This window comes from Eulemur rufifrons, chromosome 7, assembly GCF_041146395.1.
Source record: "Eulemur rufifrons isolate Redbay chromosome 7, OSU_ERuf_1, whole genome shotgun sequence".
Taxonomy (NCBI): domain Eukaryota; kingdom Metazoa; phylum Chordata; class Mammalia; order Primates; family Lemuridae; genus Eulemur; species Eulemur rufifrons.
The window spans coordinates 215,513,646-215,530,360 of NC_090989.1; the positions used below are offsets into that span (position 1 = coordinate 215,513,646).

Consider the following 16,715-nt stretch of genomic DNA (forward strand, 5'->3'; position numbering starts at 1 on the left):
GCTAGGATCACAGGCATGAGCCACCACGCCTGGCTAAGTAATACTTTAATTTACTACTTTTATCATTATGTCTATAGCATTTCCATCACATACATTTCTCTCATATGTGAAGCTTTACCTTCACTTTGAATTTACTGCATTAGTGTAATAAAATCAAAGTGTGAGCATTAAGGCCATGAGTGAAGTTTACCTGGAAGGGATGGCTGGTCAATTGGTAAATAGCACCAGGATTCAAAATGGGTCCCCATTAATTGAAGGAGTATCCAGAAATCCAAAATTAGATTTAATGGATAAATGTTGGGTGTAGTCAAAGCTGGGTTGAGATGTTTATAGATTGTGGGCAGTAGCAATGAATTATCCTGGGTTTAGGGTAGGTGTGAACCTGTGAAAGTCATGCCAAGCCTGAGCTGGGCATCTGAAGACTGGGCCTGAGCCCTGGTGCTGCCTGTTCTGGCCATGTCACCTTAGGTGTATCATCTCAGCTCTCTAGGATCGTTTCTTTTCTCTGGGATGAGGATAAAGACACCTATCTCACAGATACTTGAGAGGATAAAACAACAGTGTATTGCAAAGTGCTTGTAAAGCATAAGGGGTTGAACACAAATTTCTTTCTGTTTCCTTTACGAGAGAGGGGATATTCAGAAGGTGAAGACCGCTGTGCTCCCTGTCTATATTGGAGATTAGTCTTAGAGAGAGAGAGAGAGAATGTGTGCGTGTGTGTGTGTGTGTGTGTGTGTGTGTTGTATGCACACATGCACGTGCTCTGGAAGACAAGTACTGTATTATTAGTACTTTGGGGAAGAGTTAGGAGTTATTAATAGCAGCCCTGGATTTGGTTTGGTCTCTATCCTTTTTTAACTGGGTGACACCTGTTTCTTCACCATGATTGGCCTCCAGAAGAGAGTCATGAAAGTGAGTTACTGAATAGAAAGCACTTTATAAACTGGAGAGTACCTTATAAATAAGATTTATGGAGAAAAGGACAGAGGAAGAAGAGAGGATACCCTCCTTTCCCTTGTCTTCCCTGTCCTTCATCTTATTAATCTTCCCCTGCTTTCCTTTTGGCATTTGTACTAGTCAGAGTTCCAGCAGGATTATGGCACACTCTAACAGGGTGACTAAGGAGAGTTTTATAAAATGACTGTTTACAAAGGCATGGACCTGGCATAGGTAGCCTGTAAGGGCTGGTGTAGTAACCTGGGGCCAACAGTAGCTGGGCTAGGGGAGGGAGTGGTTACTGGAACCCAGAGGGGGCCACCCACAGCAGCTGTGGCCTTTTGAAGAGGACATGGCACATTGTACTACCCTGCAGGGAGGAAGCTGGAGGATCAGTGCCCCTTCCTCTTTCTCCTGTTCTGTTGTCTCCTCCTCCTGTCTCCTCTTGGCTAACCCCAAGCAGAAGACAGAGGACAAGAGAGCTGTTGATGAAATCCCTACCACCCGTCTCCTGGGGGTACCCAGCAAGATGAGAAGGTAGAGAAAGGATCCCTGGATGTGTTTCTGGCAACAGGAAAATATCTTACTTTTAGAGTTGATATTTTAAAATTATTTTTCTTTTATTTTCCCCCCATTCATTCAGCCATCAGTCATATGTTCTCTTCTACTTGGAGTCTGCCTTAATGTGGTGTCCAGCATGTGGACGGTGCCCAGGGGCTTGGTGACTAGATTCAAAGTGGTGCCAAGTGGTTGACTGCTCTTGCCTAACATAATTCCAGTGAAGCACAAGCCAATGTATTAATAGTTTATACTTCACCTACTTCTTGCTTTTTTATTTCTGGATTGTAAGTATATAAAAATTTCTCAGATGACCAGGAGGAAGAAGGGCCTTACTGCCTGATTCTCTTTTCTTTTGTTCTCATACTGTTAACCTCACAAATTAAGATTTCTTCTGTTCTTATCGTGGAAAAAACTGGCCAAGATTCTGATTTGATGATTATGTCGACATCTGGCCCCTTAGAGCAAGCCTCTGGCTTTGAGATAGTTATAATAAACAAAGAAGCACCCGGATTTTTTTCTTATATACTTCTAATTGCTTGAGAGATACTAGTTTCTTTCTATAAATTGTTGATTGATAGTGAGAAACAATTTTGTAGCTTATTTCTACTTAGGGTAATTTTTGGATACATGTTTCTCCAGTATTTGTGGTTGGGATTATTCAATATTCATTTTTAACTCTGGATTAATTCTGTTAAAATGGGCTCATAGCATTTACATTGTAGTTGTTAATTTATATTTCGAGGAATTTCAGATCACATTATTAAAAGTAATGGGAAGATTATAAAGGAAATCGGCTACTGCAGGACTCTGGGGCTGGAAATCGTCTTTCATTGTAATTGTGCGAGGGTTGTGTTTACCAAGACATCTGTAGTCATTTAAGAGCACTTCTATGAAAACTGTAATACTTAATTGAAATTTTGCGATTGTTTATAAAGATAGTAATGAAATCCAACCATCAGAAAAACAAAATGGAATTAGGACAGATGTTGTATTCCTAGTTCTATTTCTCTCTTCCTCTATTGCTTCTGGTCAGCCTTGTAGTGAGGAAATGGCATTCAGGACCCTGGTCATAATAATGTTTTTCATCCTATTCTTTCATATTCAGTATACAAATTGGTACTTTCATTTTCCTCACATTGTTGGGGGAAGGCAAAGACATTTATTGTTTTGGAAATCTCAAGGAAATTTGGAAGGGAGTAAGAAATGACATATGAATGACACGAAAATAGCCACTTACATTTAGAAAAATGAGGTTTTTAGATTCATAGTTTTAGATTTGTTGTAGCAGAAATATAATGTCATTCAGTGAAATGATCTCATTTTTCTCACTTTCTTTCTTCCCATGGACATTTATAGCTCTTTTAGGGATTATCTTCAGGCTTGTGATAACAGAAAAGGAATAGTGAAGATGGGAAAAATGAGAAAGTACAGAAGAAAAAAATCTAATAACAATAAATATCTGTATCATGTTTTTAGTCAAAAATGGGCAGAGGGAAGAAGAGCCACTGGGGCTTTCCTGAACTAGGTGATTCCGTGGAGTAACTGAGCCAGCCTAACCCTCTAGAAATAGATAAAGTGGATACTTGCTCTCTAGAAGAATGATCCTTATTCTTATCTTACCAGGCTACTGTGCTCTCCATATACCCCATTTTAAAATTAGAGAAAATATCTAGGAATTTTTAGGCCTTTTTTTCCTTATCTCCGAATAGCATTTGTGTAAATGCATTGTCTTTTCCAGATCCAGATCGTGGCTAATCAGCCCATTGTCCTGGAAGCAGTTCAAGTATTCTCTAGGGAGGAGAGCTTTATCAGGTTTTTATTATGTTCCAAAGATGCTGTTGTCATTGTTTCTTACAAGATACATGGCTGCAAATCTCTATCAAAATTCCATGACGAGTGGCTTCCAAAGAGGTGACAGGTTTTTGTTTTGTTTTGTTGAGCTCATCTGCCTTTGAAATGGACTCTCGCCTCTCTAATTTTGCTAAGTGTTCTCCATGGGTGCCGTTTCCCCTTGTTGTGATGCTTCTCTCTGCAGCCCACCTGGGGCTGTCACATCCAAGCTACTGTATCTAGTATAGTCATCTGGGGGCCTGAGAAGGTGCTGTGGTCTGATGAGCTGCTATTGTTGTCTTTCAGGGACGGGAGAGAGTGGCAAGAGTACATTTATCAAGCAGATGAGAATCATCCACGGGTCTGGATACTCTGATGAAGACAAAAGGGGCTTCACCAAGCTGGTGTATCAGAACATCTTCACAGCCATGCAGGCCATGATCAGGGCCATGGACACACTCAAGATCCCCTACAAGTATGAGCACAATAAGGTAGGTGTGACTCTTCACTGGGGCGGTTGGCAGAGCGATCCACACAATACAATAGTACAAGTGGCCTCTTATCGTGTCTGGAACGCAGAGGGGGTTTTTGAAATGTTTATTTTTCATCTCATCCGAAATGTGATTTTAAATGGATCGAGTTGTTTATAACTGTGTTTTTCTTAAACGTTTCATGTTGCACCTATAAAAAATTAGAATTATATTCTTAGTGATATCAGTGAAAGACATATTTGGATGTTCAACGATAAAAATACATGGAGGTTTAAAATTTGGGGAGTGTGTTATGTTAAGGAGACAGCTTGTAAGTACCATATAGTTTGACCAAAGTGGGGGAATTCAAAGAGGCGGCAGCCTTGCCTTAGCTTCCCACTCTTTGTGCTTCATTGAAAAAAGAACGAAAACAGCTTAAGACCATCCTATCTGGTTTAATTTTGTATTTCGTGACTTCCTTTCAGTAGTACCACAGGCTTCATTTTATTTCAAAATGGGCCCATCTGTCACACGTTTCCAACATGTTTCCCTGCAATTGTGTTAAAGTAACGGAAACTTCTAAAATCACTTGAGAAAGGATTCAGGAAAAAAAATCTAAATTTTCAGCTTTTTAGAAAATAAGCAAACTCTTCCAATGTCCTCCAGCATTACCTCTTAGTTGAAATAGAAAACTCTTCCTCCTAACTCCCTTCCCTCCACTACCCCAGGTGAAAACAATGCTATAATTGTTCACCCTCTAAATATTACGTAGGTGTGGTACCAAACAAGATTGGTAATCTCAGAGTGGCCCTGTGTTTGAGTTTATGCTGCAGCTGCCTTGCAGAAAGCTCCTAGGCAGGAACTGGAGCTACACCCAGGGTGTGGCAGCATCTGCAGAGGCCCCCAGCCTGGGGGAAGGGAAATCTATTTGGAATTTGTGGAAATGTCTTTGTAGTCTGTTGGTTTCCCTTCCCACTAATCAGTATATCCTGCATGGACTTAGTCTTTGCTCCTTCAGTCTGGTAGGTGCTCATCTTACAGTAAGCCTCACCTTTTGTTGACAAAACACTACATTTGTACCTGTAATTATTTTAGAGCCTTCAATAAGAACTTTCATTCTCTCAGTACTGTTGACAAATCTACTGTGAAGAATATTTCCATTTACTGGGATCAGTAGGTAATAGTAAGAAGTTGGGATACCCATTGTGACTCACAGACTGAGATTTACCTCACAAAGATGGATCTGTGGGTAAAATAAGGGAATTCTATGTACCTTCACCTCTGCTACCATCCAAATATATCTGCTACCATCTAAATATATCAAATTAAAATCAGGCATTTCTTTTTCCTGGATGTTTTCTTGAAATTAACTGGTGGTTTTTTATCTAATAGATAATACTATCACACTTAGTTTTCCATGGGCAACAGGGGTCTCTCCGTAAGTAACAGACCCTTCACAAATAATCCCTGCTGCCTTTACTTTCAAGAGTGAAAAGGAGCTGGACATTTTGTGATCCCAGGACCATGGTACTTGAACCAGATTAAGCTGCATGGCTATATCTAAGTGGTCTAAATTTTAAAGCATTGGGTTTTTTTCCCCACTAAGAAATCTCAGTGGTTTGTGAAATAGGTGGTGTGCTTGTTTCCTTATAATTGTGAGAAAATTCTGTTGGAGTTTTTTTTGTTTTGTTTTTATAATGCCAGTGATTTTCCCAGTCTATAGTCACTTGATAATATGATGGGCCGGTGAATTCTGGTTACCATGTGTGTGCTTTATGTATATATGTTTATATATATATACCACACTGCTTGTTTATCTACCTGTACTTTTACCCCAGAAATCTTTTTTCTTAGATGCTCTAGAAGAATCCTTCAGGATCCTGCCCTGTTGGTTGATTTTCATATGAAGATGGTTTATTATACGGGCATGTAGATGTAGAAGATTGGGTAGAATTTATGCCTTAGTCATATAACACAGTGAGGAATATTTAACACTGTTATTTGAGCTCTTCATGTCAATTCTAATTAAGTAGACTTTATTGTGTTGAATACTATTCAGTTATAAGTTGACATCATAAAAAGTTATAATAATATGGGGTTTTCTCAGATACCATAATTATCCTGTAAAGTCTTCCCACGGCTCTTGGTTACTTAACAGATAACAGACTGCCTAACATCGTGATAGTGTGTGTTGACCTCCAAATTGCTATTTTTAATCCCCTTTAATTTGTAATATGAATTACTTTTCCATTTGTTCCATTTTCTCTACATCATGCATATATTCTGATGATACATGTATATATCACTCTCCACTTGCTTTATCCATTAACTTCCTGGCCTTTAAGAAAATAATGTCATCGCCTTCCTGTTCAACTCAAATGCCGCTTCCTCTGAGAGTTCTCCTCTATTCTTCCCCCTACAATAGTGCTAGGTAACCCTATTCTTCTTTAGCATAACCCATAGTGGAGTATTTATGATTGTCTAGCTTGTATTGAATATGGTGACTTGTGTGTTGATCTTACTTTCCTGACTAGATTCAAAGCTCCTTGAAAGTAAATCTTATGCTAGTTCCATCTTTGTATCCTTCATTGTCCCTAGCATTGTATCTTGTGCATTGCAGGTACTCAAAAAATACCTCAAAAAAAAATTGTTTCATGAATAGGTAAATCATTTGTGAGCATAAACAACCGAAAGTCTCCTCTTCTGCTCCAAAGTGGTTGAGATGGTTATTCAAATCAACTTTTGAAATCTCTCTCTGTACACAAAGGAATAAATGCTCTGTGCTGTCAGAGATGCAGAGAAGTTTAGGGCTGGGCAGAAATTTACAATCATGAAGGGCATGTCTGAGGGAGGGGCACTTTGGGGAAAAGGAATGGCTAGAGGAAATGTTCAGAAGAAGGAATATGCATACAGTATTGAAATTGGCCAACGTAGCTTGAGCAGAATTCTTATAGAGGAGGACTGGAAAATGGTTTACGATGTGCTTGTGAAAGATTTTGAATCCAGGCTAACTTTGAATTTTATTTTCTTGTGTTTATGATATTTAATAATAATATTTTATGTTTTGGTTAGAATTTTTCTATAGAAATTTCTGGTTACAAAGCTATATGTGCTATATTTTATAAATAGTATAAAGGTTTTGGTGTGTATTTGATTAGTAGTTATTTGGAAGCACCACATTCTGATTTATTTTATGCCACCAAAGATATAAAATAAATAACCATAAATAGCCATTTTGGCTTTTTTAAAAAAAGCGTCTCTGCACCTACCATTATGTTGGCCATAATCTATAGGTAGTAGCATAAATATAAACACACACTTTCCAATACTGTCCAGCTTAACTTTGTATTATACTTGTTTTTGAACTCATGTATTTCATAAAGCAAAACATAGCTTACAAATGAAATGGCCTGTTTCTGAACTGGAAAATTGTTTGCAGTTTTGTTTGTTATGAAGTTGGTTCTAGCTTTGGGAATGCCACACCAGAGCTCTGGGATTTCGTTTGCTCCTGCTTAAGTCTTGCTACATTGAATTGAGAGTCCTGCCTGGTTAGCTGGCCAGAGGGTGCAGTGGTCAAGGGGAGTCCAGGCCCCAACCTGGGGACCAAATGGTGTGGCATTGCATACCCTTTGATAAACCTCACCCTATTTCAGGGATTGCAGATTCAGAAAGGAGCTTGTAATAAATTGTAATAAATTACAAACTTGTACCAAAATAAAGATTAATTGTTCCCTAAATATATATTCATTATCCTGTTCTTAGACTTTCTTGGCCAAACAAGTAATGTTTATAGGTGAGTTGCTTGGACTCAGCCCAGGTGAGAGAATACATACATTTTAGGACTTCTTCTGAATACATGGTGAGCTGGGGTTTGTTTATTCCTAAACATTATTTTGTTTCCCCCGCCCCCCCAACATAACTGTTGATAGCTAATGATAAAAGGGATTAAATATTTGTCACTTGATCGAATCAAAAGATACATTTAACCTCCACTGGGTGCAAAGCACTTAACCATTAGATTACTCTGTCATTTCTTAGCTCCAAAAGAAAGAATTTTATACTGTTATTTTATGACTTCCTGTCTTATACGGACATGCTCTTTCGGTGATTCTTTGCTTTGATGCTGAAATCAGCTCTTAATAAAAAGGAAGAGATATAAAGCTTCTGTATTAATAAGGAACTATCTTGAACTACAGCTTTGGGAAGTGGATCCTAAGGTTTGGAACCCCTAATTTTTATGTGCCTTAATTGTCTATACCTGGCAGTTGGTGTTTTTCCTGCGTTGCCTTTTGTTAGTTATTTCATATGTGCGTGCCTTATTTTCTCAGTCAGATAGCAAATTACATTGCAGCAAGCAGTCTTCTTGTTTAATAATTCTTTGTTTCCTCCATAACATGCCAGACATGTTATAGGAGCCTTTGTTCATTGAGTGGATTACTCCAGATAGCAGATCCTGGTATCCCTTTATAGTTGGCTTATAATTTCTGTGAACTGTGAAAGCGGATTTTCTTAGGACAATTTCAAAGTATTGATAGACCTTTGCTCTCTTCAGTCTCAGGAGAAAAAAAAATCTGATTCACTGCTTCTTCATGCAGTGAATTTAAGACAGTTATTGAAGAGAACCCAGCATCGTGCTAATGTTGCACAGACAATTTCCCTTTTTCTTTGTAAACTAATACCTACTTTTAGACTTGAAAGTCCTGATGACCAGGGCTCATTTAGCACTGAGGCTACAGGTGTTTGACTAGCTAGTCAGAAGTTTTGAGGCCTTCTACCTGTTTGCGTTTCACCTGGCGTAGAGGGTCACTGAGAGGATGCGTTGTTACATTACATTTTGCCTTCCCTGAACAATTATAAGAAAGGACTTGTCACAGGAAAGTACCTTTTTAAACACATTTGATGCTTTGTGAGTTTTCTGTATTTCCTGAAAAATCCAGAGTCCCAGAAGCCATTTTTCATTTTCTAAAAGACAAACATAGCCAAGATTCTGGAGCACTTGCCAACTTATTCCTGCCTTTGATCAATTGAATTAAAAATTACTACTTTTTTCAACATGAGGGAATTTTTTTAGTTTACAAAATGCCAAGAAGCTGATTTCATTTTAATGTTTCCCACCTGTATAATAAAGGCAGAAGTAATAAATATATATAATCTATTGCTCTAAAGAGTTGTATCGGTCAAGGTTCTCTGCTTGTAAGCGACAGAAGCCAACATGGCTACATTAAGTAGAAAAAGAATTTATGGGAATATGGGAGAGATGAGGAGAAGCTGAAGGACGAGCTCTTGGAAACCGGAGCAGGCCTGGGGAACTCATCTGTGAGATGGATTGAACTCTGGCCATTTTCTGTCTCCTGTCACCCATCCAAGATTCACATTCCTGGGAAAAAGTGCCCATTCGGTCTAGCCTGGTTTATGTTCTAGCTCTCTGGACGGGGGAAGTCTGAACAATTTGAATGACAGTCCCTGAGGGAAATCTGGGTACGGTTAGTGGAAGAAGAGGAATGATGCTGGCACAAATCACAAATCTCCACCGCAAAAGCACACAGTCAATTTAGAAAATAAAGTGACACATGGCTACTCTATAGAAGCAAGCCCTCCAATTTTACTTAGCATTTGCTAAGCCTTTCCTAAAATATAATTTCTTATTCTGGGAGGCGGGGAGGAATTAAAGGGGTTAGTGACTTAGTTACATATGAAGTAGGTGGCTGAGTTTGAGCCAAAGCACTGAATATAGCTGAGTAACCTTGGTTGGGATTGTCCCATTTTTCTCCCCAAACATCTTATCTTTACTTTCTAAGCCTGAATTGCCACATCTATAGACTGGGGCAAATAATAATAGGATTGTTTCAAGGCTTAATTAGATAATGTATGTGAAAATGTCTTGAAATGATTTTTAAAAGTTTAGAAGTTATTGTAAAATGAATTTTCATTATGGAGAGAATACTACTAACCTTCCATCTTTATTAAGAATAAAACAAACAGAAAATAACTTAAACAGCATGACCAGATTTAAGAGGTATGTAAGGAAAACCTCAGAGTCACTTCAGAGTGACAGTCATTGAAATGTGATACCTAAGGAGGTGGAGAAATCTCCTTATCTAGATGTGTTCAAAATAGAATGTGTTTTTAACACATGAAATTATTTAAAGCAGTAGTTTTGCTAAAATAAAGTGAGAGATGGACTAGACAACCTCCCAAATCCTTTTCTGCACTATTTTTCTTAATGCTGATTCTCCAATTCCAAGACGCTAACAAAGAGATGAAGTTATTGTTAATATTATTTTATTATAATTTGAAGCTTCTATCTTTCTTGAACTTTTTCCATTTTATAGTAGTACCTATGAAAAATTTAAAAAAGAAGACAGTAAACAACAGATTTAGACAATAGTCTCTAGGCCATTGGTGAATTTGTTTTCTTTGCCTCCAAATCTCATAAATGATTACAATATTTACATCTATGTAGGGTTTTTTTTTTAGTGCTCAAAGTTCAATATCAAATGCAGGTTTTTGTGGGTGACAGTGATTTTAATTGGATCGTTGGCTATTAAGCACTAAAGACAACCTGCGCTTTTTCATGGGGAAACTTTCTAATCTTGCTTGTATAAATCTTTGAGTTTTCTCTTCTTTTTAATAAATAGGTATAAAGGAACCTAGGAACTTTTCATGGCCAACTTGATGAATCAACCGGCTCTTCTTTTGAGATTTGTTTACCACTTTCCCTCTTCTCTCCAAGACTCTTGTTGGGAGTTAAACCCACCACTGTGCCTCTAGTAACTATATAACTTTCAAAATCCCTTTCTATAATTTCTTTTCTCTTTTAATTCCTTGCACATACTTCCTAGCCACAGTTCTTTATTCATTTTATGCCCATGACATCCATGTGAAAATAGAAGATTAATATGAGATTTTTTTTATCCCTTTTTCTTGGCTAAAATTAATCCATAATCCCAAGGCATCCCATATTGCTTATCTAAGATGAATATGAGCGTTCATTTCCATCAGAGGAGACCTCTGAAACAAAGGAAGATTTCAGCAATAGACTGAGGCTGATTTTTTCTTCTTTTTTGGTAATTTTTATTGATGTACAAGTTATATACGAAAAAAGTACACACATCAGTTTTGAGTCTGTTGTATTTTTCCATTGTGAACACATTTGCATCAAGATTTCTTGATCTGGATCAATATGACCAGAACCTCAGAAGCCTCTTCGTGTTCCCTTCTATTCAATATTCCCAGCCCTAAAGAGTTTACTACTGTCCTGACTTCTAATAACATAGATTAGTTTTGTTAGTGTTCAAACTTGGTGTATATGGAGGCTTGTAGTACATACTCCTTTGTATCTGGTTTATTTTGCCCAACATTGTGTTTGTGGAATTCACCCATGCACTTGTAATTCATTTTTTCTCATTGCTGTGTATTAACAGTGTCCCATAGAACTTTCTGTGATGATGGAAATGCTTTCTGTCTGCTCTGCCTAATACAGTAGCCACTAGCTACATGCGACTATTGAGTTCCTGAAACATGGCTAATGTGACTGAGGAACTGGATTTTTACTTTTATTTAATCTTATTAATTTACATTTAAATTGATGTGACTAGCAGCTACCGTATTGATTGGCCAGCATAGTTGTATAACATTTCATTTTATGAATACACTATAGTTTGTTTATATAGCCTATTGTTAATATAAATTTGGGTGTTTCTGGCTAGTACAAATAATGCATATATAAACATTCCTGTACCTGTCTTTTGGTGAACACAAGCATGCGTTTCTTTGGGATATATACGTACTGAGGATTTGGAATTGCTGAGTTAGAAGGAATGCATATAATCAGTTTTAGTGTGTAGATACTGCCAAATAGTTTTCCAGAATGATCATACAAATTTACACTCCTACCAAGTCTTTGAGAATTTTGGTTGCTTCACATCCTTGACAACATTTAGTATTATTAGTCTTTTTGTTTTAGTTGTCGTGGTGGCTGATATTATTAGTCTTTTTTGTTTTAGTAGCTATTCTGATGGCTAGATTAGTGGTATCACATTTTTATTTGCATTTCTTTGAAAACTAAGCATGTTGAACACCTTTTCATAGTTTATTGACTATGTGGTTATCTTCTATAAAATACATTAACTTTTCACCTTTTTTTCTGTTGAGTTGTCTGATTTCTTATTGTTTTGTGGGAGTGCTTTATATATTAATGATGTGTCTCTGTTGGGTCGACAGTTGTCTGTTCTTGGTTCTTGATGTGCTCTTGGCGGAAGAATGACCAGTCACACCAAAAGCAAGACAACTGTAAAACAAAGTTGATTGAGGAAGGGCAAGATAGGTTTGCAGAGCAAGAGCAAGATACATTCACAGACTACAAACTGGCCCTGGTTATGGTCTGGGGTCTTGTTTTATAGTGTCTGGATCGGGCCCTCCTTGTGGTTCAGACCTGAACCACTTTGATGGACAGATAATTATCCTTATGCTACTCTGTCACTTTCCAAATCCTACTGTGCCTGAGCTTCCTGGCTTTCAGGCTGGGGATTCCCTGCATTCTCTTGCAGATTGACAGAGTTCCTCCTTCCCCCAGGTATGGCAATTGCTGGGGCAGGATTAAGGTAGGGCAGCACCAAGAGGGGGCACCCCCCCCTTGTCCTCCTTCCCCAGGTGTGGCAATTGCTCATGGCAGCACCAGGGTGAGGTGCCTGCCTTTGTCCCAAACATAGCCCGTTCCCTCGCTATCTGCCTAACATGTTGAGTAAATGCATTGCAACTATCTTGTCCACTTTGTGCCTTGCTTTTTATTTTCTTAATGGTTCTTTCAGTGAAAAAAAGTTGTTAATTATAATATAGTCCAGTTTATCATTTCCCCCTTATGATTAGTGTTTCTTGTGTCCTTTTAAAGTAATTTTTGGCTGCTTAAGGTCGTGTGGATAATCTGCTGGGTTTTCCTTTAAGTTCTTTTTTGTTTTGCATTTTACATTCAGAACTAAAATCCATTTCAGATGTATTACAGAGTATGATACAAGGTAAAATATTTTATTTTCCTTTTATACGGGTGTCTAATTAACCCAATCATTTATTGAAAAAACCCCCTTCTTTACTCCTTGTGCAGTGGCTGACGCCTGTAATTCAAGTGAGGCTGAGGTGGGAGGATTGCTTGAGGTCAGGAGTTGGGGACCAGCCTGGGCAACACAGCAAGATCCTGTCTCCAAAACAAAAAAGAAAAAAAGACCATCCTTTACTCAGGGCAATACAATGTCACCTTTGTCACAAATCAAGTGAATGTATAGGTGTGAGTTTGTTTCTTTGCTCTCTGTTCTGATCCATTGATCTATTTCGTGTGTCTTTATGTCACTACTATTTTCTATTAATGACTAAGCTAGCTTTTCAGCGAGTTTTAATATTGGGCAGTATAAGTCATTCAGCTTTGGTTTTCTTCTTTAGGATTGCACAAGCACTGAATTTATTCCTTTGTAATTAAAGGGACCTTTAAGGAAAAGCATTTCTTTAACTAGTGGGTAAATTTCCTAGGGTAAATCTAAATAAACTAATTATTCTCTGTAATGTAAACATCTTCCCCTTTCTCCAGGCCTCAGATTATTTTCTTATTCAGCCTATGTTGGAAGCATAGCTTACTTAATATGAGGACTTTTATTTTTCCTAGATTAATAACATGGCATTTTTAAAAAATGAATGACCCCATTTATGAAGGGTGATAAAGCTACTGTGTGGCTTCGTTATTATTCAGTGGGGTCACGTTCTTTCTCGCTTTAGCATTTCCTTTAGCAGGAGTGGGAGCTGGACTGTGATCTGAGTGCAGTGGAGTTCTACCACGTTCCCCTTCCACTGATCCCTCTTTGGGCCAACATGGCTGTGCACCACCCAAATTTGGCGGATTTGGTATCAGAAACCCCTCCTATTGCGTATCTTCACTGTCTATAGCATTCAGATTGAACAGGCTTACCTGAATTTTCTTTTTTTGTTTTGTGATCTCTCACTATTGTGAAAATAGACCATTTCATGTAGCTCAGTGTTAGACCTAAAGTCAGAAGGTAATAAAAGCTGATTTTGCCCTTTTGTTAATTATAGTATTTTAATCCTATTATGTGAAATTGCTGTTCATTCGTGCCTAATGCAGGTAATGGGAAGCAACTCATTTTGGTGAAGCAGGAGTATTAAGCACAGGCAGAACTGTAAATGTATGTATCTACACATACATATACACACACTTGTGAATAATTGTGCATTAGCAATGACCTTTGGACATTGCATTATGTGTGAGTGTGTGTGTGTGTGTGTGTGTGTGTATGGGAGTAAAACTGATGAAAGATCAGCATCCTCTCCATGTTGTACGTATATAATGACCGCCTTTGGATAATGTTCTCTCAGCTTATGCTTTGTGGCCTGTCTGCTTTGTTGGCCCATCTCATCCAAAATTTGCTTAGCTCACCTATACCTCATCCACATCTTCCACATCTACAGCTCAGTCCATCTTCAGCTAATCTACATAGTTTAAAATTGGAAGAAAGGAAGAAAATTAACACTTGAGGGCAGAGATTGGGCCTTAATTGTTTAAACCTAGCACAGTGTTTGACATATGGTTCTACTCTGTTGAGTGAATGAATGAATGAACAAATGTTCACTGTGATGGGTTTTGTGTACTGTGTGGTATACTACATAAGAACACAATTGTTTGTGAGTCAGACACAACTTGATTTGAAACCCACCTCTACAACAACTTCACTATGTGAAATTGAACAAATTGATCTCTCTGAATTCCAGTTTCCTTATCTGTAAAATAGTGGTGATTATAATGCCTATTGTACAATGTGTTTTGAGAATTAAATTACATAGTCTGGAAAAGTTGAAAGTGTGGTCCATTGTTAAAAGGAGATGATGTTCTTTCATTTAGTTATTCAACAAATGTTTACTAAGTACCTCAATATGCTAGTCAACAGAAACCAATTTGGCTGATTTTAAAAAAGTAAATAGTGAGCACTCCAAGCAACATTACCGATATGTCCAAACACAGGAGCGAACTCCATTGAGCAGCCTCTCTCTAAACGGTTCTCAGCTGCTTAGACTAACCTGAGCAGGATGTCCAGGAACTGACAGCCACCACATAAAACACATGTGGCGTAGTTTAACGCGTTTTAATAGGCAGTTGTGAAGCTGGTCATTTGGCTGTTCTTGGTTAACTCCTGGCAAGGCATCAAAAGAATACTTTCCTTGTTCTATTAATCCCAGCAATGCATGATTTTCCTTCTTAATTTTAAAACAATGCATCTATTTTCAATTAGAGAGGCAGAATATATTTGTTTGAACCAAGGAAAGTGAATGCCCCATGAAGATTGAATGAGAATATGAGAAATGCTAGCACTTTTCTTCTTTCTCATTTTCACAACACTGGAGAAGTTATTTCAGTGACACACTTATTTTTTGCTATTGTAGAAATTTAGGGTAGGAATTGTTTAGTATTTGGCAAAGCAACAGTTTTGTTCATCTAAATAATGTGTATCAAAGCCTAAAATTTTGTTGTTTCTAAGAACCTGTAGTCTTATTCTTTACTATATTTTTACCCTAAATCATTTACACCTGCTACATAAGTGTGCTTTTTAAATTAGCATGTTGTTAACCAATTCTTGATTTTCGTGAGTACATGTGCATGTATCTAAACATGAATATCAGCAAGGAAATGTACTTTAAAAAATAGTGACATTTTTGTGGTACATCATATTATGATGCATTCCTTTCAAGAGATAGAAATGTGCTTCATTAAAAGCTACAGGTACTAATTTTGGCTGATAGAGTGTAAATTTATACTTTGAAAACCTTTATTTTCCTGACTTTGTGTTTCTTAAAGTGAATTTGCTAAGAAGATACTGTTAAGTTGTTGCCACAACTACTTTATAAGATGATTATGCAGTTTTCCTACAATCTTGTATTATTTGTTCAAAATGAAAAGTGACTGAGAGGAGAAGCATTACTGGCATATGTCAAGAAACTTGATATCGCAGCTAAAATGAACAATACATAGTATTAGATTGGTTGATAGGTTATCTGCCGCTTTCAATGTGCAGACTTCCTTTGTGGTAAAAGTATAACGGTTTTGAACTAAAAAGAAAGCTACACGGAGTGTCGTAGATATTGGCCTATCTGGGAGGTGGTAAAAGTTGTTAATTATGGTGATTCTATCGTAAGAGTTCATCTATTTAGGTGATTGTTTTCCATATGCATTCTTCAAGGTACTAGCCCCCTCTTTGGTCTCTTGACCTTTTTTTCTAAAGCCATTTTACTGCCTTATCTATAATATAGACAACAGGCTGCTGATAGAGGGTAATGGCATGAAATTATCAAGCTGTTTAATTATATATAGTACACTGCAGCCAACATATCTCACTGAAGTTGGATATTATCAAATAAAATACTTTTGGATCCAATTATCCCTCAATTGACCTTGATTCTTGTAAAAAATGACCAATACCATACACTTTGCGAATGGCCTTTGTAGATGTTGTGCAGTTTGTGCCCAGCCATGGGGGAGAATGGTGGCCCCAAGGAAGGTGCACCTTTTTCTTTGTACAGCACCATTATCTTTTTGCCAAACCCTATATGCAGATGGGGGGAGGGTTACTTTTCTCTGATTTGCACAAAGGGTGGTGCCACACAGTCCAGTGGCAGTTTTGGGTCATCTTAACCGAGTATGGGGTTGGGAACAGTAATTTTGCATTCTAGAACAGTGCTTCTCAAACCTTAATGTGTGTACAAATCATGTGAAGATCTCATTAAAATGCATATTTGTATTTCAGTGGATCTGGGGTGTGCCTGAGATTCTGCTTTTTTAACAAGCTCCCAGGTGATGCCAAAACTGCCCAAAGTAGAGTGATCTCGGAAATAACTGACTGTGCCACCAGAGGCTGTATGAAATCA

The 16,715-nt window shown here is 37.8% G+C and overlaps 1 protein-coding gene across 1 annotated transcript in view; it reads left to right on the forward strand.

The window, feature by feature from the left end:
* Nucleotides 1-16,715, forward strand: part of GNAQ (G protein subunit alpha q) — a 285,781-nt gene that overhangs the window by 103,440 nt on the left and 165,626 nt on the right. The window contains exon 2 of the mRNA XM_069476371.1: nt 3,634-3,818. Coding sequence (XP_069332472.1) covers nt 3,634-3,818 — 185 coding nt within the window. The remainder of the gene's footprint in view (nt 1-3,633; nt 3,819-16,715) is intronic.